This window comes from Peromyscus maniculatus, chromosome 5 (genome assembly GCF_049852395.1).
Source record: "Peromyscus maniculatus bairdii isolate BWxNUB_F1_BW_parent chromosome 5, HU_Pman_BW_mat_3.1, whole genome shotgun sequence".
In the NCBI taxonomy this organism is placed as follows: Eukaryota; Metazoa; Chordata; class Mammalia; order Rodentia; family Cricetidae; genus Peromyscus; species Peromyscus maniculatus.
In genome coordinates, this window is record NC_134856.1 from 50802712 (window position 1) to 50825422 (window position 22711).

Genomic DNA, 22711 nt, shown 5'->3' on the forward strand with positions numbered 1-22711 from the left:
AGCTGCAGCAACATTCAGCCAGGGCAACTGTCTCCGTGTTGGGCTTGGTAACATCCTCTGGCCTCTGGAAGCAGCGGGCTGTGGGTGGGGCTCCCCCAGCCTGCACTGACCCTGTCCCTCTCCCTCCCAGCACTGCAGAGAGCGGCCCCGGTCCATGGTGGTCATCGAGGTGTTCACACCGGTGGTTCAGAGGATCCTCAAGCATAACATGGTGAGTGCCTGGACAGCCTTGGGTGGGTGGGCGTGGCCGGTGGCTGTTTCAGGAGCTGCAGCTTGGTGCAGCCTGTCCTCCAGGGCTGTTTTTTCTTCACTAAAGCAGGCAGAAAAACCTTTTTCCAGTAGGTGAGAATAGATGCTGTGGCTGGGGGCGTGGCTTCCAGGCAGAGCGGTCGCAACTGTGGGACGTATAGGCTGTACTCTGCTCTCCGGGATGTGGAGGGGTTCTCCTCACTCTTGAAGGATGCACTGAACACAGTGACTTCCTTCTGAAGGGCGTGTGTGGAGGGATGAGAGCAGCGCCAAAGGGAAAAGCCTAGCACATGTGGCCTCGGCTGGGCATAAATATCAACGTCACAGTGGTGACTGCGGGACCCTCACCCTGAGGATCTCCCCCCACTCCCCGTAGCCTGTCACCCCAGCACAACCTTAGGAAACAAAGTATCTGCCCAGATCATTAAAATCAGGAGAAGTTTGAGCAGGTGCCCGGGCCAGAGAAAGGACCCATGATAACTGAGTGTCATATGCAGTCCCGAATGGGACCCCAAAACAGACAAAGGACATTGTGAGGGCTGGAGATGTTCAGTTAGTAGACTGCTTGCCCAGTATGCATGAGGCCCTGGGTTCTGTCTCCAGCACCTCATAAGTCAAGTGTGGTGATGTACCCCTATAATCCTAGCCCTGGGGAGGTGGAGGCAGGCAAGCCAGTTCAAGGTCATTCTCAATTACATTATGAATTTAAGGCCAGCTTGTTCTACATGAGACTCTGTCTCAAAAGCAGCGGTGGCAGGGGCATACACATTAGGGGGAAGCGATGGAAATCTAAACAGAGTAGAGATGAGTTCATTTTTGAAAACATAAAGGCAGAACGTAATTGTCCCCTTTAAGGACCCGGCGTTGAACATGTGTGGCACTGAGTGTGAAAATGGCAAATGTTTTCTCAGTGCTTTGTCTAGGGCAACCGCAACTTAATGAGCAAGACCTGCTGGCTGACCACGGGCCTACAACACAGACAAGGCCTAAGAATAACAAACATGTATTCCTGGAGATTTACGGGGCACCTTTTCGGAGCCAAGCAGTGTGGTGACATTAACTCAGTGACAGCTCTCTGACATGTACACAGACGTCTGGGACCAGAAAGACTGGGCAGGTCACCAGGGTCTGTGTCACCCTGAGTGTGCATGATGTGGGGAGTGGGCATCTAAGGCCAGGACACCTCGAGTGGTCCTGAGCCAGCCATCAGCTGGCTTGTTCTTTTCATGGCTGGGCACATGAAAAGCCTCTGAGAAAGGGCAGCCTGGGAAATCGGTTCCTGTGCCACACACTATCCTGTGTCCACAGCAAGCCCCTGGGGCGAGGTTTATGACCCAGCCCCTCCCCCAGTGGGGAGTGCGAGTACTTGACAGTTGCACTACCCCACCTTCTGTACTCATGGCAGACATCACTAATCAAGTGCAGCACACTTGCAGCATCAGTGAGAGTTTTCCCACTCAGTGCTCCAGGTAGTAGGAGCAACTGGAAACTGTGTTGGAACCACGAATAGATCCTGCCTGCTGCTTTCAGACATAAGCAATTCTGGGTGTTCACTGATAGTCAATTAACATTTCATAAGGGTTCTTTGGGGCAGGGGGCTTAAAGGGATAAAGTCACCAGTCTGGCCTCCAAAGGCTCAGCTGTGTGCTTGTTAGCCTTGTACTTGGTTCATCTCATGGGCTTTCAGGAGTGACCATGGGATAATATTTTCAATACAAATAAGAAATAACTCCAGGGCAAATGCATAATTTACATCGTCTGCTGGCCTGGCCTTTGAGGGATGCCCCCTCAGCCAACACAGGCATCGGGGACATTAAGTATTTGGGCCACACTTGACTCTTGGTGGATCTTGGCCGTACACAGGTTGAGAGGAAGCAGACAGGAACCTAGGGAAGAGCAGGAGCTGGGGGGCTGTGGCTTGGAATCCCGTGACCATACACCCTTACCAGGCCTCGGGGAGGCAGTGTCTGTAGACTCCTATGATCCTAGAGATGGAGCGGGTAGAGGTGGACTCCCCCACCCCCATTCCACAGGGCCCCTCAGGCTGGCCCAGACTGGGTTGACAGCCTGAGGCCACACAGCTTTTCTGTCACCTTTGGTAAGAGATTGGGGCACCCCGGGCACCTTCCTCTATAAGAAGACAAGATAAAGTACCTCAGCGTCTCCCGGCAGGACTCCATTCCTAGCTCAGTGTTGTATGTGTGCATACCCACAGTCTGCACACGTGCCTGTGCATGAGTGTGTGTGTGGGTGCACAATACTTAAGCCCCTCCCTGGGTTCTGTTCTTTCCCTGTGTAAACAAATGACCTCAAAGAGCACGCTGTAAGGAAAGCTACACCCTTACTCCTGTGCTAGGGATTGAATCCAGGGCTCTTGATTTTTTTTTTTTCAGTAGGTCCCATTGAGCGGGGGAGGATGAGTCGGGTGACACCAAGTGTCACCCATGAGGCATCTTGCTGGCCAAATACATCATTTTTTCCCAGAGCTGGCGCAAGAGTGTGTGTGTGTGTGTCTTCCTCTCACTGACCAGGCTATACACCTGTGGCAGAGCGGTGTGGGCCACTACCTGTCAACCTCGCCATCCCGTCCCTACCTGAGCATGGGACGGAGCACAGATGGACAGTAAGGCCTGAAAGGCTTTTCCTAAAAGCGCCGCCCTCTTCCTTCATTATCCAATTCTCTAGACAAATCCAGGACTCACCAAGCCCCTGGGCCCCTCCAGGTACTTGGCTTTGTAGCTCCTGGTCGGGCTTGCTCTGCCCACACCTGCTGATGTCACGCCCACATTGTGCCGCTCAGCTAGAGCAGGAAGAATCCCTTTGTCCTTGGCCAGGGCCCGTAATTAAGCCTCAAGTGCAGTCACAGATGGATGCCTGTGGTTCTAGATGCAGCGGTCCCCCAGGTTAGGAGCACAGCCTTTTTAAGTGCCCATCTTTCTGCTCATCGCTCCCTCCCCCTCCTTCAGTGACGCAACCACACTGCCCCTAGCTGGCTGTGTTCTTGCTCGCTGGCTACCTCCTGCGCGCCCACGCCGAACACCCACATCTCCTGCCGGCTCCTGGTCACCACAGGCGCATCCTCATTTGTGCATAGTTCTCACTGTGGTCTCACCGTGGCCCAGGCTGGTCTCAGACTCACGGACTGCCTGCCTCCCAAGAGCGGGGATCCCAGGCGTGTGCCATCATGATGCCCTGGCTCTCTCTCTGTGCCTGTGAAGGTTGTTTGTGGTCTGCAGACACGCTTTGCTCTGGACACCAGGGGTGTCTGGGACTCATCCCACCTCCACTCAGGAGGAAGCTGGTGTCTCCTCACTGCCTGTGATAGGGTATGTGGAGCTACACTCCCCCAGAGCCATCTTCCATTCCCAATCCCAGGAGATGAGTATCCTTTCTCACTATTCCTCTACATCAGAGTCTCTCTGACTGCCGAGTGCCTCGGACACCAGCTCAGAGGTTCAGGTGGCTACCTCAAAAGAACTTGTAGTTTCCCGGGGCGACCAGGACATCTGCCACTCAGGGTCCTGTGGAGGATAGACCTGGACTCGATGACCTCTGCCTGCCCAGCAGAGCCATGGGGTGGGAACATGCAGCCCGCACCAGGACCCCTCCTGACCATGGAGGTGCAAGTGTGATTGTCCCCCTTTCCCATCTCCTGCTGGCTGTGCCTCAGTAATTCTGCCTTTGCTGTCCCTGCAGGACTTCGGTAAGTGCCCAAGGCTGAGGCTCTTCACCCAGGAGTACATCCTCGCCCTGAATGAGCTCAATGCAGGCATGGAGGTGGTAAAGAAGTTCATTCAAAGGTGTGTCTCACCCACCCACCCACCTTCTCTCCCCCTTCTCTCTCTGTCCCAGACGGCCTGCCTTACGATACATGGGGAAGAGCTGTCTCGTCTTGTAGGAGGCACTTCATTGGACTCTCCCAGCCCTGCATGGTCCCAGCTACTTACTTGTGTGACAGTGAGCCTGTCACTCTGCCTCTGTGATCCTGGGAGGTTGTTGTGCAAATTAATACCACATGAGGAAGCCCTTAGCCTCCTGGAGGGGATCTCCTGAATCATGTTCTTGTCTCTGTCTGTTCCCCATCCCTGGAGAGCGGGGAGGGCGGGGGCTGGGGCTGTGGGTGTTTAGGGTGAAACAAGGACCAGGGACAAGAACAGCACTGGCTTCTCACCTTGGCCTGTACTCTGTGAGGTTTCCTTTTTCAAACAATCTCGTGCCTCAGTTTCCCCGTCTATGAAATGAGGTTCCCAATGCCCATGCTATCCAGTGACAATCCCAGTGAGCTGAAATGTACTAAGTTGTCCTGTGGTTTAAGAAAACCTGACTTGGGTGCTGGGGGTGTGGCCCAGTAGGCAGATTGCCTAACCTGCTTGAAGTCTGTGGTTCCAGCACTTAGTAAGTGGAGGCAGGAGGATCAGAGGTCCAGAAGTCCAGAGCCAGCTTTGGCTACATAGCAAGTCCAAATCCAGCATGTGCTACAAGAGACCCTGTTTGCAAAAGAAGAAAGAAAGAAAAAGAGCCTGTTGATCCAGTGATGAAACCGGGGCTTGTGGCCTGTGCCCACTGCAGTTTCACAGTGTGTTCCCACACTCAAGCAGGTTGTTCTTCTGCGGGGCCTGGTGTTAACAGGGTCCCCTTCTAAAGGGGCAGGGCAGGCCTGTCTCAGTGACAGCTGTGATGACAGTTTCCTAGAGAGGTTGCATACGTCATCCTGGGCACACAGGCCAGCCCACTTTACAGATAAAGGCCATGTCACAGAGACCCCCCATAACAGACAATAGACGGTAACATGTATAATGAACTCAGTAATGTTGGAGGGGCCGTGCTCAGCTAAGGTGACCTGAATGACGTGGGGTGTTTTTGTTGTTTTTGGGTGGTGGTTTTTTGAGACAAGGTTTCTCTGTATAACAGCCTTGGCTATCCTGGAACTCTCTCTATAGACCAGGCTGGCCTCGAATTCACAGAGATCTACCTGCCTCTGCCTCCCAAGTGCTGGGATTAAATGCATGCGCCGCCACCACCTGGCTGCATGACTTTTTTTTTTTTTTTTTTTTTTACAAAGCACACTTTGAGAGTAAAATTGTATCATGAAGAGTCATTCCAGAAACAATTGTACAAATGGGACTGTCCTGGGACAGAGCCACCATATGCTGCATCCTTCTGCGAGCGAAGTTTGATCCTCTGTCACCACTGAGGAGGGCCTGTCTCTCCTCACACAGCTCAAGGTGTAGGGAGAGAGTCTAAGCAGCCGGCCAGGCCACTCAGCTGACACATGGCACAGGCTCCCCACCTGTCCTCAACAGGGCTGGCAGAGTAGGTGGTCTCACGCCTGGGCAGTACCTCAGCACCTCAGTTCCACCTCAGGCTAACAGCCGCTCCACAGCCTCCTCACCTTCCCTCTGCTCTCTTCCAGCATGCATGGCCCCACAGGGCACTGCCCACATCCCCGGGTCCTGCCCAACCTTGTGGCTGTGTGCCTGGCTGCCATCTACTCCTGCTACGAGGAGTTCATCAACAGGTCAGTGTTACTGTGGTGGGTGGGTCTGGGTCGGGGCACAGTGCCACCCTGTCCTGGGAATGTGTTGTACAGGAGGGTGACCTGTCACCCCTCTCTGGTGGGAAGGCGGAGTGGCTGTTGCTGCCTTGACCTCATGCTCTTTGCCAAATGCCTCAGCCGGTTTGTGTGGGCCCAGCCCTGGGGTAGGGCTGAGAAGGGGTCAGTAGCTGCAAGGTACCTGGGCTCCAGTTGCTGGTATCCTCTGCTGGAGGGCGCTCACTATGGGGCACCCTGAGGGAGTGGGGGTGAAGGACTGCTGTGACATGCAGGTGCGTGTGACACTTGAGGCGTCGTGGTAAACACTTGTCATTTTAGCACTCTGGAGGCTGAGGCAGGAGGATTACAGGTTTAAGGATACATAGCGAGAACCTGTCTCAAAAGAGAAACAGATGCGTGTGTGGAGTGTGCACATGTGTGCACTCGTATGTACATAGGGGAGGGAGCATTAAGGTGTTTCCGTCCCAGCCTTGCCATTTGGGAACGCGGGGCCTGGTGTGTGGTCTGCACATTTTTTCCCTCAAGAGCCTGCCGCAGAATAGTGCATTTTGGGGCGTGCTAAGAAGTGACTGCATTGTGCCTGTGAACATTTCCTCTCCTGGGGTCAGTGTTCTTGGGGGACACACCTAGATCTCTTGACTGCACCAGAGCCTGTCTAGTGGGGAGACAGGCATGCACATGGTAAAACTGGGTAGTGAGGGAGCTAGAAGGGGGCTCCTGGGGGGGTGCTTGTCTGGGAGAGGAGCTCCAGGAAGAGTTAGAGCCTAGGATTTAGGTGGAGCATGTGACTACTGTGGGCAGCTGCTGTGTCCCCCCACCCCCAGCTGGGACCCCTGACTCAGGAGACTGGGTATGGCACATTTATTGCGTGTCTCATCCCTCCCCCCAGTTTTGATACAGACCCCGTTTGTCCTGGATGAGGCTTCTTAGGGGTTACAGAGGGTCACAGGTGCTGTTGATCTGTGAGCAACTTTCTCTAGTAGACTTCTAGGTCATCAGAGGCTGATACGCAGGACATTGTGGAGTCTGCTGCAGCTACCCAGTTGTTTAACTGAGTCAGCACAACTCCAAGGAGCCCCCACTGTCTAGGCATCATCAGAGTGGGGGTGGGGGGGGGCAGCATGTACTGGAGAATTCTCTCAACAGAAACCTCTAGTGCCTTTGGGGTCACTGTACTTGGACAAATGGAGCTTCTAAAACTAACGGGCAGAGGACAGGAAAGGGGCTGTGACAAATAGGTAGCAGGGCACGAGAGCAGAGGACTGTTGTTCTTGGTTCTGGTCCTGATATATTACTGCCTGAGAGGAGACCTCAGGCAATAATGAACCATTTCCTTGTTTTGGAAAGGGTGGCTAGATCCCAGGGGTCAGCTCAAAGGCCATGGCTGACCCTTCTCATAAGAATACCAGCTCCCAGCCGGGCGGCGGTGGTGCGCACGCCTTTAATTTCAGCACTCAGGAGGCAGGGCCTGGCGGATCTCTGAATTTGAGGCCACCCTGGTCTACAGAGGAAGATTTAGGACAGACACCGAAACTACAACAGAGAAACCCTGGTTCAAAAACAAAACAAAAAAGAATACCAGCTCCTGTTTGCCTTGGGCTGTACATCCCTTCCCATCCCAGAGTTGGTGGTGACATCACCTCGGCAGCCAGTGATCACATGAGGTGGGATTTACACCGAGGCAGTCTGCTGATGCTGCAGATCAGGGCACCTTTGTCCTGGAGAAGTGGCTGTTAGTCCAGCACAAGACAGCATCTATACAGCTTAGAAAAAAGAAAGGAGGAGAGGATACCCAGGCCCCCACTGCCATTGTGGATTAATTGGCGTGGTCTTGGTAGCGTTTGTTTGGACTCTGCTGGCCAGAGCTAAGAACTCTTGCCAGGAGGATCCTTTAGGGAGGTGCTGTTGAAGACAAGACGTCCAGACTGGTAGAGAGGCAAGAAACAGGAAGAGGAGCCTCCAGGCAGAGGGAACAGCATATGCAAAGGCCTAGTGGTGCCCGGGCTTGCCGGCCATCACAGCATTTTCCCATCTGAACACCTGGCGCCGAGCCACTCAGCCTGCTGAAATTACGGGCAGACTTTTTCGGCGGGGGAGGGGATTCGAGAGCCTGCTTGCTTAAGACAGAGGATCCCCACAGAGGAGGAGCCCCTGGTCTTGGTGTGGCTAAGAGCAGTGACAGACAAGCTGAAGATGAGGGGATGCCCTTGGGATGGTGTTGATAGCATGCGGAGCTCACTCAGCAGGTAAAATGCTGGCTGTCCAAGTGGGAGGGGACCAGAGTTCAGATCCCCAGAGCCCACACAGAAGACGCTGGGCTTTTATGAGTGGGCGTGGCAGCCACTTGTAATCCCCAGCAATGTGATGGATCCCCAGAGCAAGCTGGCTAGCTCGGCAAGTTCTGGGTTCGAATGAGAGACTCTACTTCAATAGGTAAAAGGTGGCGAGAAGTCAAGGGAGACACCCAGCGTCGACCTCTGACCACTGCACGGACCCACACTTACATGGCACCCACACGCATGCAAACATACATATCTGCACTCCACCACACACACTAATAACACGAAGGAAAAATAGATTGAGGTTCAGTGGGGGGGGGGGGGCAAGGTTTGCCGACGGACAGGTGGCAGATGCTGAGCCAGAGGCCACACATAAGAGGAGGCTGGCCTGGGGTTATGTTTTCTGAGAACGTGGGTGAGTCAACAGAAGGCTTAAGTAGAGGGGGGATGTCATAGGATTGCTCTTCCAGCACTAACCCCCCACTGCTGCTGGGTGAGAGATGGGGGCTGCAAGGGCCTCAGTCATGAGGGACTGTCACGATGAAGGCGTGAGGGAGGTGATACGATAGGTTGTCCTTCCTCCCACACAGGCTGGCCTTGGCTTCCAGTGGGGCCCAGCTGAGCCTCTCTGGGAGCCCTCGAGAGTTGGGGGGTCCCAGCTGCTGGCATGACTCCCCCCCTCCTCTAGGCCTGGTTCTGCCAAGTTGTTTCCTTTTGGCCCATTGGCCAGTCTCTCCCAGTGTCCTCCAGGCCTCTGCTCCACTCCCGGTGAGCACACGATGTTCCCACACTCGAAAGAACAGACAGCCTGACCCAGGTTAGCGTGGCTGTCTGGAAAATCACCGCACAGAGCCAAGAGGCCTTGAAAAATCCACTCCTCGACCCCAGCAGAGGCAAACAGAGGGAGCTGGAGTGCTGAGCACGAAGTGGGGGGGTGGGGAGCAAATGAGGTCTGAGCCCACGGAGATCCACAAGCCCCCACCTCACAGGCAACATGTGGCTTCCGCCCACTGTGGGGTTCACAGGTTTACAGAAGGCAGTGATTGCTTTCCCCCAGCAAAGCCAGAATGTGTTGATTGAGCGCCCTCAGTGGGCTGCGCTCAGCCCTGGCTCACGGCAGGTGCAAAATGGATTCAGGCCTTGCCCTGAGTCTCTTCTCAAGTTCTGCACATGGCCCCGGAGCTGCCACGTGGAACGCCAGTGCGAGGCCGAGTCCTGTACACCAGAGCACGTGCCTGCTTCTCTGTGGGAACACGGCACACATGTGACAGGCTTGAGAGGGACCTAGGCAAGTAAAGTAGCTCTTCCTTTTTCTTTATTGCTTTTTTGTAAGCACTTTTTTTTGCTTTTGATTATTTATTTATTTATTTATTTATTTATTTATTTATTTATTTATTTATTATTGTGGGAAGGCTTGTGTGGCCAGAGAGTGACTTAAAAGATTGTCATTCTGACCTTTCTCCATGTAGGGCCTAAGTAAGGATCAAACTCGGGTTGTCAGGCTTAGGTACAAGCCCCCGCTCCCGGCTGAACCATCTTGCCAGTCCAGTGAGCAGCTGTCTGTAGCCATCCCCGGTGCTGTGCTCAGTCATGTGGAAACCCTGACATTTGCTTGTATCAGTCCTCCCTAGGGCTGAGCTCCTTGAGTATGGGGGTGTTTCAGAAGTTCCCTGGTTCAGGGGGAGGTTCAGTGGCTCCTGCAGCGAGGGCTGGTGTTGGTACGGGTGCACCAGTACTGAGTGGCTGTCACAGCAAGGGCTGGTGTTGGTACGGGTGCACCAGTACTAAGTGGCTGTCACAGCGAGGGGTGGTGTTGGTACGGGTGCACCAGTACTAAGTGGCTGTACTGAGTGGCTGTCACTTCGAGGGGTGGCGTTGGCTCGGGTTCACCTGTACTGAGTGGCTGTCGCAGAGGGAATGTTCACTTGTTCAGCAGGTGTGGTTGAGTACCCGCTGTGCTAAACTGTGGTGGGTTAAGGAGACAGGCAGACTGGTCTGGACTCCAGATTCAGTGCTCCTCTTACTGAGCTGTGTTTACCGCAAGCCAAGCTCCACTTCTTCATTCCTCATGGACTTCCTGACAGCCCCACTTCATTGTGGCCCCGTTACAGGGATGTTAGGGGAACCCGCAGCTCCCCAGAGCTGATGCATGAATGCCCAGGAAATCTGGGCCTCTGGTGGCCTTTTGTTTTTCAGTGTCCATTTCTGAGACCGGGACTCACTATTTAGCCCAGGCTAGCCTTAAACTTCCAGGCATCCTCCTGCCTCAGCATCCCAAGCGTAGAGATTTATTCGTCTCTGCTCAGTAACGGGCTTTCTGGTTGCCAAGGCTGACCCCTGCCCACACTTGCTGTTTTTCTTCCCCCCCTCCAGCCGCGACAACTCCCCCAGTCTGAAGGAGATTCGGAACGGCTGCCAGCAGCCATGTGACCGGAAGCCCACCTTACCTCTGCGCCTGCTGCACCCCAGCCCAGACCTGGTGTCTCAGGAAGCCACGCTGTCCGAGCCACGGCTCAAGTCGGTGGTCGTGGCCTCCAGCGAGGTCCACGTGGAGGTGGAGCGCACCAGCACTGCCAAGCCGGCACTGACGGCCAGCACGGGCAACGACAGTGAGCCCAACCTCATCGACTGCCTCATGGTGAGCCCAGCATGCGGCACCATGAGCATCGAGCTGGGCCCCCAGGCCGGCCGCACACTCGGCTGCCACGTGGAGATCCTCAAGCTGCTGTGAGTACCCTGGAACTCGCTCCGAGGAGGGCAGGGGCCGGGAGGCCAGTCCTGCTGCCAGCCTGAGTCCCAAAGGGGTGGGTGTGACTGAGGAGCCTGTGTGTATGCACACTCGAGTTAGGTGTGCAAACTGCGCAGAGGCAAGTGTGTCCCAGGGCTAAGGCAGGAGGAGGATGGCTGCAGGATGAAGGGCAGCTTGGGTTATATAGTGAGTACCAGGTCAGCGTGAGCTACTGAGCAAGACCCTGTCTCAAAAACAAACAAGCCGCCGGGCGGTGGTGGCGCACGCCTTTAATCCCAGCACTCGGGAGGCAGAGCCAGGCGGATCTCTGTGAGTTTGAGGCCAGCCTGGGCTACCAAGTGAGCTCCAGGAAAGGCGCATAGCTACACAGAGAAACCCTGTCTCGAAAAACAAAAACGAAAAAAACAAAAAAAAACAAAACAAAAGCCAGTATGCCTGTGAGTGGGGGAGGGGGAGCTCCAGCACCCTGTGATGTCACCAGTCATTTAGCATTTGTTAATCTCAGTCTCGGTCACACTGAGTTGTGTCAGGATTCAGAGGGCAGAGGTGAGTTTCCAGCCCCCACAATGGGGGTGGGGTGGGGGCACGCTGGAGTACTTTGTGTTCCCGGAGAGGTACTGTGGTGTCTAAAGCTGAATGTGTGCACACGTGTATGGTATGCCCGGTTAGACCATGGGCTCCTGTGGCTGAGGGAGAGCATGGAGGCAGCCACCACTGTCTCTTCTTCCTGTTGTCCTTGAGAGCGCGAAGGGGCCTGCTGAAATGAGTACCAGCCTCTCTGTGTCCCCTCAACTGAGGCCAAGAGAGGGTACAACCCACTTTATTGATCCTACAGCCAAAGGAATTCAAAGTCCGTTCAGAGCACCGAGAACTGAGCTCAGATCCAGGTTTCCGTGAGGCAGAGGAATCTCGTTTCTTTCCTGGCCACGGCACCCTGAGCCTCCCCAGCCCCTTGGCTATGGGCTCCTCTCTGAGCCACACTCAATGTCAGCAGCTTTCCAGGCCAGAGCTGGCTGCCTTGGGCTGTCTCCCATGGGCCCCTGGCCTCTTGCTGTCTGGGTCCTTTCTCCTGGGAACACGCAGGACTGAGAGGCGTCACACTACTCCTTTACAAATGTTCCTGAACAAGTGTCCTGTTCCACCTGAGCTAAAACCCCTGCTTGCTGCAGCTCCAGGGCATGGGTCAGGGGTCAGGGGCCAGGAAGGGTCACACTAGAGTGAGACCAAGTTTCTAAACTCTTTCTCAAACCAAGATGGCTCTTAGAGCTGTGGTCCTCGGGCCCTCAGACTCCCTGGATCTCAATGATCGCCTGCAGGTCAGAGGGCTCCCAAGTTCAGAGGAAAGCCGGTTTAGGTCATACGGAGCTGGGTGCATGTTCCCAGGTGCCACTTAAATTCGGTCATATGATCTCTCTGAGTTTAGCCCTACAGCCAGGCCTTGGTGACATAGTGTGAGGATGGGATGTTGTACCTGTTTCTCAAAACCTCCAGAGACCACCAAGGAGCCGGTTTCCGATGCAAGCACACAAGGGTCCTTTTATTGTCAGGTTCAACCTGGGCCTCTGCACAGCAGATGGAAGGAAATGTGGTGGTAGTGGTGAGCCCAGGTGTAGAGTTTTTACAGGGAAAAACCACAGTCAGGAATTGGCAACTTGGGATTGGGTAGAAGGGATATGGGGCAAGGTGATTTTTTGAAACTATTGGTCTAGACTTTCGGCACAAAGCCACATTTAAAACTATTGGATTGTACTTTTGGCGGGGAACCACAACCTGCTGAACATGATTATCTGGACTGCTCAGCAGGATTATCTAGATATCTTCAAGAGCCATAAACCACAGACAGGATGTCTGTTCGAGTTGTCATGGCACATTTCTGAGGTCCTTCCTGGAACTGAGTACAGTAGGTGTTCTAAGATGGTGGCCCTACCCTAAGAGGGAGTCTGTATTGCCTTCAATAGGAGGTGCCAGCTGCAGCCCCAGCCCAGAGCAGACACCGGCACACATAAATGGGCACCCAGAGTTGGGGAGTCACCACAACTGGTGATTGTAGTGTGGTGGTATTTTCTGTCCTAGAGTCAGGGGAAGGCACATTTCTAATTTCTTGACAACTTAGGAAAAGAACACTGTGGCATTCAGCAAGAAGCTTTATCTGTGGAGTGACCTGAGACAGTTCTCCTGGCTCCTCTGGGCCTCAGTTTCCTTGTCTTGCCTGCTTCGCGGAGGGCTGCTATGAGATTTCAGTAACGGGATGTTTTCCCCGCTGTCCCGTGGTTCTTGGTGAGAGTGAACATTTGGTAGTACAATTCAGATGAGAGCTAAGGAAGAGAAGATAGAGCGAGGCGTGTTGGCACACGCCTTTAGTCCTGGTGCTCGGCAGGCAGAGGCAGGCTGATCTCTGTGTGTTCTGGGCCAGCCTGGTCCACATAGTGAGTTCTAGAACAGCCAGGGCTACATAAACAGACCTTGTCTCAAAACAAAAAAACAATAAAAGAAGAAGAGAAGGTGGTGTGGTGTGGAACTGAGGTGGCGCTTCACAGGGCATTGTGAGGGTGAGGAAAGCCACACTCAAAACTCTGGGCATGCCACTGGCCACAGGGAACATGGGTTAGTATGGCCAGCCAGGCAGTGCGTTGTTCTTATCTGTTACCACAAGCTCCCCATGGCAGACTCTTGCATCACTGGAATGTGACACCTCTGAAGAATCATTGAAAGCCTCCCCAGGAGACATTTGAGAAGGGACCATACTTCAAAGACACATCAGGATTGACCTGCTTTGGGTCAGCCTGAAGTAGGCTGGGTTGGCCAAGCCCGGGTAGAGTAGCCTGGGGTCTCTTCAGTAAGGAGAGAGCTCAGAGCTTTTTCAGCTTCCCCATCCACCCATCCATCCATTCACATAAGCATTCCTCCGTATATTCTTTAAGCATTTGCTGCACGTCTATGCTAAGCCAGGGTCTCATCTGTTTTCCTCCGCCCTATCTCTCAGAGTGTGAGGAGGATGAGGTGCCCAAAGGAATGAATGACATCAAGATCAGGGTGTGGTGGGGTCCAGTGTGGCAGTGGGACCCACTTCCATCCAGGAAGAGAGAGCAGCTGAGGTGGACGAGGGATGATGTCCCTGCTTCCAAGGTCCCCAGAATCCCCACGTCCACTCCTTCAACCCCATTCTGATTGAAGTGTGTAAATCTCCTTTGAGCTCGCTAATAGCCTTTCTACACAGAACAGATCTTGTTATGTTTATATGTGTGTGTCGCATATGTGTGTGGTATGTACATGCATGTCATGTGCACTTGTGAAGGCAAGAGGACAGTATTGGGCATCCTCCTGTCTCCGTTGACCTTGTTCCCTGAGACAGGGTCTCTCTAAATCTGGAGCTAGGCTGTCAGGCAGCAAGCCCAGTGACCCTGCCCACCTCAGCACTAAGGTTACAGTGCTATTTACATGGGTCCTGGGTTTTTGAACTCAGGGACTCAACGCTTATACAGCAAACACCTTTACCTACTTCGCCATCTCCCCAAGCTTGAAAAAGGACCCAACAAGTGTAGCCTTCTTCTTCAGGTATGAGCTGGTCATCTTCTTGTGAGGCATTGCACTGTCTGTGGGGCAGTAGATAGATAGGAGCCAGGATCCTGGGTTCAAGGCTCAGCTCTGACCTGAGACCAAGGCTGAAATACCTACGTTCCAGCTTTTGTGTTTATAAAGCAATGACAGTGGGTGACACCCACCTGACCAGGAAGATTCTCAGGAGGGCCTTGGAAGAAAGCACGTGGCACACAGTGAACACTACATAGGAAGTCACATTTCAGTATGCTGGAGACCATGAGTCAGTTAAGGGTGAAGGGCATCTCATCGTGGGAAAGCGAGCTAGCTGCGTACATGGATGATGATGCTCTCCCCCACCTAGGAAGGAACCAAGGAGAACAGGCACTTCTAGAATGCGTCCCTGAGGCCTCTGAGCTCTGAGACCCTCGGCTGGCACCGTCCACAGGTTTGCCGCCTCCAGCACTCAAGTGCAGCAGGCTACCACGCCCCTCACCTCCTGCTGCCGAACCCAGACTTCCGTCCCTCCCTCTCTTCCTCCTCACGTGGGTGCTGAGGATGACGTGACCAAATCTGAGCCCTGTACAGGGCACACAGTGCGTGCCTAGATGTCAGCCATATCGCTGTTAAGACTTATCTAGCACCACCAGACCCTTCTGGCAATTCTTTTTCATGTTGTCCATCTGGGCCTTTCCTCAGCGCTTTCCAGGGTGTGAGCTGGGTCCTGAAGGCTTTGTCATGGGTTCATTCAGTGGGCGGGAGGGCGGGAGTCGTCCAGAGCCAAGGGTTATCTAAGCTGTTCTTTGTAAGAAGGAAACATTTGTTCTGGGGCCGAAAAACAGCAGGCTGTTTTCTATGGGAAGCCCAGGTAAAGGGACAGAACATACACGGGTGGACAGGATATCAACAACGTTAAAATCAAGAAGGGTTGGCCAGACGTGACTCAGTTGGTAGTGTGCTTGCCCAGCTTTCACCGAGTCCTGGTGTCCGCTCTTACCACTGCATGAACCATACACAGTGGAGCACGCCTGGAATCCCAGCACTGGACAGGTGGAGGCAGAAGGACCCGGGAATTTAAGGTCATTCTCAGCTATATAGCAAGCTCAGGGCTAGCCTGGGCTACATGAGCTACCTATGTCAAAATCAAAAACAAATAGATTGAATGGGATTGGAAGAACAAGAAGCGAGGAGGGGGGCAGGCAATGTGGGAAAGTCATTTACAGAGGTGATGGTAGGAAACCTGAATTCTGAATGCAAAGAGGACCAAGAATAAGGCTTTGAGCCCAGGGCCAGCCAGCTGCCTTCGGCTACCGTGTGTGTGTGTGTGTGTGTGTGTGTGTGTGTGTGTGTGTGTGTGTGTGTGTGTGTGTGTGTGTGTGTGTGTGCGCGCGCGCACGCGCGCATTCAAATGCCACAACATACATGTGGAGGTCAGGGAACGGTGGGGGTGGGGGGTGGGCTGGAGGGATTAGTTTCTTCTTCTTCAATCCTGTGAATTCTGGGGCTCAAACTTGAACTCAAGTTGTCAGGCTTGAGGACAAAGCACCTTTACCCACAGCCATCTCGCTTGCCTTGAGACCCTATCTAAAAAGAAAGAAGTTTCTGGTAGACAAGGACGGTGCCCCATACTGTGGTTGGTTGGTTGGTTGGTTGGTTGGTTGGTTGGTTGGTTGGTTGGTTGGTTGGTTGGTTTTTCTTGTATCAATCTGTAGGCTTCCCTTTGAGTCTGGTCAGTCGGCTGTGTGGCTGGGACCACAGTGTCTTAGTTATGAGGAGACAGGTGAAGGTGTGGCAGGGCTAGCCTGCCCTGGCTCCCTTTCTCTTGAGTCCTTAGGGTCTTTTCTCTGCACATACTTCTCATGTCAGTCAGATTGGGTTGGGTCCAAACTAGTGGCCCTGTGTCTCTCTAGACGTCACATTCTGAGGTCTTAAGGGGCTGGGGCATCAACATGGATTTAGGGATTGGAGACCTAGAACAGTCCCTCACCCTCGGCCATGGCTCCCAAGGGCAATGAACTGAGCCAGGAAACTCTCAGTTCTGAGCATGGAAGATATGGGACCCTGGGGAGCTAGGTAGTTGCCCTTCGGTTGTTGTTTGAAAATCTGGAGTGTTGACTCTCTTGAAACTCACTCTGTAGACCAGGCTGGCCTCGAACTCACAGAGATCCGCCTGGCTCTGCCTCCTGAGTGCTGGGATTAAAGGTGTGCACCACCCCCACCCTCGGCTGGAGTATTCTTTATTAATTCGTGCCATGCTGTGGACACTGTCTGTGAAGTGGGAGGGGCAGAATCCATATTGTGTGGTGACACCAGACAACTTCCTACCTTATGGCCCAAGCAGGATTGCATGAGGAGAACCTCTCCCTGCGACCACCCCTCACTGGCTTCCTCTCTCGTTCTAGGTCTGATTATGATGACTGGAGACCATCTCTGGCCAGCTTGCTTCAACCCATTCCATTCCCCAAAGAGTAAGTCCTACTGTGCCCTGTCCAAACGGGAGGAAAGCTGCAGGAGAGGAGGTGGTTGGTGTCAGAGGCTCACAGTGTTAGAGCAGGGGTGAGGGGGTGGGGGGAGGGTTGGCCGGCCTGGGACCCACAGCCAAGACATGGAGATGTAGCCTGGCTTTCTGGGCCTCTCTGAAAAACCAAGAATGTGGTAGGAACAGTCTCAGGCTTCATGGCAGCCATCTCTGCCAGGCCTAGCCTATAGTCACTTTAGCAGTTTTTAATTATGCACCAGGTGAGAACAATAATGCCCTCCGTCCCCGGGGAACAGTAAAAATTAACAGTTAATATACTGTGATAGGCATGGCAGCACATGCCTGTAAAGCAGTGGTTCTCAACCTTCCTAATATTGCCACCCTTTAATACAGTTAGTTCCTCACGTTGTGGTGACCCCCCCAACCATAAAATTATTTTTTTTATAACTATAATTTTGCTACTGTTATGAATTGTAATGTGAATATCTGATGTGCTGGATATCTGATATGGTGCCTTCTGTGAAAGGGTCATACACACACACACACACACACACACACACACACACACACACACACACCACGGGGGTCGTGACCCATAGATTGAGAACCGTTGTTATAATTACAGTTCCAGGCTAGCCTGAGCTACGCAGCAAAATCCTGTCCAGAAAAAGAAGGGAGGAAAGGCTGGAGAGAGCACCTAGCATGCACAGTGCCCTGGGGTCAGTCTCCAGGGTCAAAAAAAAAAAGGAAAGAAAATGCATACGGAGAGCCACTTCCGGGCTGTGCAGGGGAAGGCTAGCTCCACTCCCTCCGCCTTCATGGCCGTTCGCTCACACCACTCTCTGAATATGGCCAGAAAAGGACCCTCTGTCCCTTTCTCACCCACCCTCATACTAACATGGAATGCCTCTTGGCCAACAGTTGTGTGGTGGGTCACAGCCTGCCCAGAGCTCCGGCTGAGCCCCTGGCCTCACATGCCGGTAGGCCTGTTTTGACAGATTGGAAGCTGCTGGGCCTTGGGAGGCACTCGGGGCTCTCTGCAGAGCCCATTAGTGAGCCTGTGTTTGTGAATGCAACTCCTCGGAGGGGGGCATTACACCCAGTAATTGCCCCATTTGCTGGCCCGGCTGGTTCCCTCGAGGCCCCCCGAGAATGGAGACCGGAGAAATCCGACTCCTCAGAGCCTCCTCTGTCTGTGGCATCATTGGCTACAGCAGCCGTCCCCACAGGCCCTGGGACCCGCTTGACGGTGGCCCATGATGCAATTCACTTGGAAGAATGGTCCCTGATTGCCTGGCAATGTGCACTGGTAATTAGTGCGGCCTCGCCTTAATTGTGGAACAATTAACAAACACACCTGGGTCCCTGGAGCCCTCGTGTGCCTTCACGGAAGTTCATGGACCCGGCTAGCACCTCTGCAGTTGAGTGGTGTGGGCCTGGTATTTGTTGGCTTTGGGGACGCCGGGGGCTCAGCCTATGCATGTTACTACGATCCTCACCTTCTCAAAGGAGGGACAAGACAGCCGAATTTCTCTGTCCCTGGAGGAAATGCGACCACTGTCCTTCAAAGGCCTCTAACACCTGTCTCTTTGTGTTTTTGGTACAGAGCTCTCGCACACGAGAAGTTCACCAAGTGAGTATGCCAGAGACACCCACCCCGCCTTCTCCTGCCGCGAGTGCCCCCTGCCCTGGGTCACCATCACACCCCTGCCGCCGCCAGCCTCCTTCTGCCCATTCTTTGGGTCACATGCACTTTGGGAGGCTGCAGAGGCACCTTCTGTGTGGTCCCCGATAGGAAATGTCCCATGTGCCTTCTCCTGTCTACCCCCACCTGCTCCTGGCCTCTCTCCCACCCCTCTCTAAGCCCCCCCCCCCCACCATGTCCACTCAGGCCTGCAAATGACCCATCCTCTTCTTTCCAGGGAACTGAAGTATGTGATTCAGAGGTTTGCAGAGGATCCAAGACAGGAGGTAAGCCTTTTTCTGTTTTACTTTTTCCTACAGAAGGAAAAAGAGTTTGGTGACCTCCCAGGTCTCCTTGCAGAGGCCGTCTTGTCACTGGATCCTTGATACAAATTTTGCAGGTTCCTGGCCTTGTGTGCAAACACCTTGTGTTGAATCACCCAGGTGTGGTCTTGGACTGTCACTTTGGCTAGCCAGAGGCTGGCAGGCAGTGTCTCCACGCCACATTGGAGACTCGCTCACTGTCCTTGCTGTCTGTCTGTGGGTCTCTGACAGATGACTCGGTAGCATTGTCCCTTACCCTCAAGCTGATGATCGGTCCCTGCTCACAGTCTGCTTCTGAGGAGTAGGAGGGAGGGTATAAAGAGCAGGTGTGTGTGTGTGTGTGTGTGTGTGTGTGTGAGTGAGAGAGACAGACAGACAAACAATGGGTATAGGTGTGGAATCCCTCCCAAACATGGATACACATGTACCCATGCACTTGTACCTACCCACACAGCTCTGGGAAGGGATGGCAGAGTTGTTCTTTGGGCCCTAACATTGTCCTCTACTCTAGACAGAGACCCCTTTAATAGAGGAGGACAGAGACATTTAAGGAGGTGAGGATGAGACCTCACAGAAGAGAATCTGAGGGTTGGAGAGAGCTTGAGGTTACTTGGACAGGCCCAGAGGGGAGACTGCCCACACAGGAAAGGTAGGGATGGAGCAGAAGAAGGCAAACGCCCCAAGCCTGAGGCTTAGTGATAAACCCCAGACAGGGCAGGGCAGAGAGCAAGAGAGAGCCCTCGCCCCAGAGACAGGAGAGGCACAAGCAGGAGAGAGAGGAAACGGCCCCCCTCAGAGGGAAACATGGGAAGCAGGTATAGAGACAGGGCCTGTTTATGGCTCTCCACCCTGGGAGCCACAGTCCTGTCTCCCGCAGGGCTTTTCCCAGCGAGGTGGGCCTCATGGCTGTCTAAGTCGCTGAGGACACATGGCCGGACTAGAGGCCCCTGTGTGTCCCCAAAGGCCTGTGGAACTTAGTAGGAGGCCAGTGGTTGTGGAGCTAAAGGAAGTCCATGCACTTCCCGACGGCCTGGCTTGTCGCCACCATTCCTATTTCCTTTGTACCCGAGTCTGTTGGGAACTGACGATGTGTTTGTCCTCTACCCACAGGTCCACTCGTGCCTGCTGAGTGTGCGGGCCGGCAAGGATGGCTGGTTCCAGCTCTACAGCCCTGGAGGGGTGGCCTGTGATGATGATGGAGAGCTCTTTGCCAGCATGGTACATGCGGGTCCCCACAGGGAGCTGCTGGTGGGCTTTGGGCTGTTCCATCCTGAGTTGCTCAGCAGCCAGCCCACTGTGTGGCCTGCCTGCAAGTCTTCTGGCCCGCACTGTGCCAGCCATGAAGAGGGAGGTGACCCAAGGCGGGGTGTCGTTCACCCCTGCTTGCCTGAGCCAAGACCCTGAGGGCCCAAGAGCGCGCTTGTTTGTCATGGTGATTTTCTGTGTAAGGGACAGAGGGCAGTGTACCCCAAGGTACTGTGGTGCCACCTGCTCAGCCAGTCCTCACAGTGAGGGGCTTGGTTGGGGGCCAGACTTGGGATGCTCGTCCCCACCCCAGATGAAGGTATTGAGGTCACTGAATCAGTAACTGCATCCACAGTGGATTCTGCCACTTTCTTACCATAGAGCAGTGGTTCTCAGCCTTCCTAATGCTGTGACACTTTAATACAGTTCCTCATGTTGTGGTGACCCTCTAGCCATAAAACTATATCGTCGCTACTTCATAACTGTAATTTTGCTACTGTTATGAATTGTAAATGTCTGATATGTGACACCCCCACCCCCCATGAAAAGGTCATTCAGCTCCCCCACAAAGGGGTCAACAGCCCACAGGTTGAGAACCACTGTCATGGAATCACACCCTGGGCAGCAACAGAGAGGTCCAGAGAGCTCCAAATGGCTTGCTTGGCAGGATTTGTTTGCAAGCCTCTGGTAGGCCAAGCTACTGTCTAGAGGTAGTGGCTTCCTCTACAGCAAAGGGACACCGACTCCTCTTTCCCCAGTGACCTCAGCCACTCTGTTCCCAGACACACCCAATGCCATTCATAGATTACACATTCTTCTGGGGTCATGTGACGTGGAGAAAATGCAGGCATCAGCTAGACCTGGGCCTTAGGTCACTACCCAGTTTTCCACCGGTTGACCTTGCATGCTGACTTGCCTGTCTGGGCTCCAGCTTCCTCATATGTAAAAACAAGACAAAGAGATTTCTCCAGCGCATCATAGCACACTGTGTATAGTGGCGGGCATGAGATACTCACAGAGCCACCCAGGACTCTGAGACCCCATCTTGGGTCAGGTTATTCCTGTCTCTACGAGAGACTGGCGGGGTAAACGCTTACTGGGGTGAATTCGGAAGAGATCTGTGCAATGATGATAAATAGGTGTGTCCTCTGAGGCACCACCTCAAGGGGTTTATTTTTAGGTCCTTTTCCTTATGAATCTGCTCCAAACCCCTCGCCTGCTGCCTGGGACCTGCTTTCTGAGTGTCTCTTGCACCCAGAAACACGCCTAACTAACTGCCTGCTTGCGCCACGTCTTCCTCACCATCCCCTCTCTGGCTTCCTCTGATGTCACAGCCTCACCATGGCAAGGCTTGGTGTTTCCCCATCCCCGGCATGCGGAGACTCAATGTGAGAGAGGACACGGAGTCAGCTCCCACCCAAGCGATTTCATTGTATGCCAGAGTTGTTAATGATGGGGCAGAAGCAGCGTAGACAGGGAAGGAAGCAGGCAGCCGTGGGCATAGAAATGTGTTGTTTCCATGGAGACGCATGGCGAGAAGTGGTCCCTGGATTCGGCTGCCGTTTCCAGAAGGCCTTTGGCTGTTACATGAAGTTGCAGGATGTTTGGTCTCCCTCACCTCTGTTGACAGGGTGCGGAGCCCCTACTCTTGTGCTCTCGCCTCTAAATACAAGCAGCACCCCCTCCATCACGTCTCAGAAGGGAGCAGGCTTTGCTGGGTGGGCGATCTCTCCAAACGTTTGGTTCCGCAGAGAAAGCAGGGCACAGAACAGCCCAGCTGACACACGAGTCGGGCCTGTTGTCCCCTCACCTAGCGAAGACTGCCTAGAAATGTCTACCTGGGACCCTCAATGCTAGGAATTCACAGGACCAACTACCAGCAGCCCCCTAAAGGGGGCTGGGGGGAGGGCCTCCTTTGTGTCCGTAGTAAAACAGATAAGAGTGTGAGCGTTACCATCCTGTGCAGGAACATTCCACCCTTCAGATCCGCCGCTCTGCCACCATCAGCACCGCCCGTCTCCGGGACGCGTTGCCTTCCAGCTCCGCCTCTGTGCCCTTTCATGCTAACTCTCTGCTCCCCTGGACGGCCCCGGTGGCCACTGTCTCACTTGTCCCGGTGACCGTGCCTGTTGCCTGCACCCGGAATCAGTGTAGTATGACACTTGTGGGGTGCCACTCAACATGTCCTCGGTCACTGTCCACCCTGCGAGGAGGTTTTTGTCCCCAAGGATGGTCTGGTGGTCACTGGAGACCAGGCTGTTGGCACAAGCAGGGAGTGTCACCACCCTTTGGTTTCCCACCTGTCCCCATCTGTCCGTCCGTCCGTCCGTCCGTCCCCCTCAGGGGGCTGGCACTGAGGGTCACAGTGCCACCGTGGTGTCCCGGCTGCTTCACCTGAGTCTTCTTGCCTCCCAGGTGCACATCCTCATGGGTTCCTGTTACAAGACCAAAAAGTTTCTGCTCTCGCTGGCGGAAAACAAGCTGGGCCCCTGTATGCTCCTGGCACTGAGAGGGAACCAGACCATGGCGGAGGTGAGGCCCCGGCACAGGATCTGTGTGAGGAGCAGGCAGTGTGGGCAAGGCAGATGTGGTTGCTGCCTCTTGAGGGGGCG

General features: G+C 54.0%; 1 protein-coding gene across 3 annotated transcripts in view; it reads left to right on the forward strand.

Moving 5' to 3' along the window:
- Cmip (c-Maf inducing protein) overlaps positions 1-22711 on the forward strand; it is a 198886-nt gene that overhangs the window by 167032 nt on the left and 9143 nt on the right. For all 3 annotated transcript variants that reach the window (XM_006986345.4, XM_076572193.1, XM_016004941.3), the window contains 9 exons: positions 131-211; positions 3946-4049; positions 5663-5767; positions 10456-10809; positions 16771-16836; positions 18454-18480; positions 18770-18818; positions 19965-20072; positions 22515-22631. In XM_006986345.4, the coding sequence (XP_006986407.1) occupies positions 131-211; positions 3946-4049; positions 5663-5767; positions 10456-10809; positions 16771-16836; positions 18454-18480; positions 18770-18818; positions 19965-20072; positions 22515-22631 (1011 nt within the window). The remainder of the gene's footprint in view (positions 1-130; positions 212-3945; positions 4050-5662; positions 5768-10455; positions 10810-16770; positions 16837-18453; positions 18481-18769; positions 18819-19964; positions 20073-22514; positions 22632-22711) is intronic.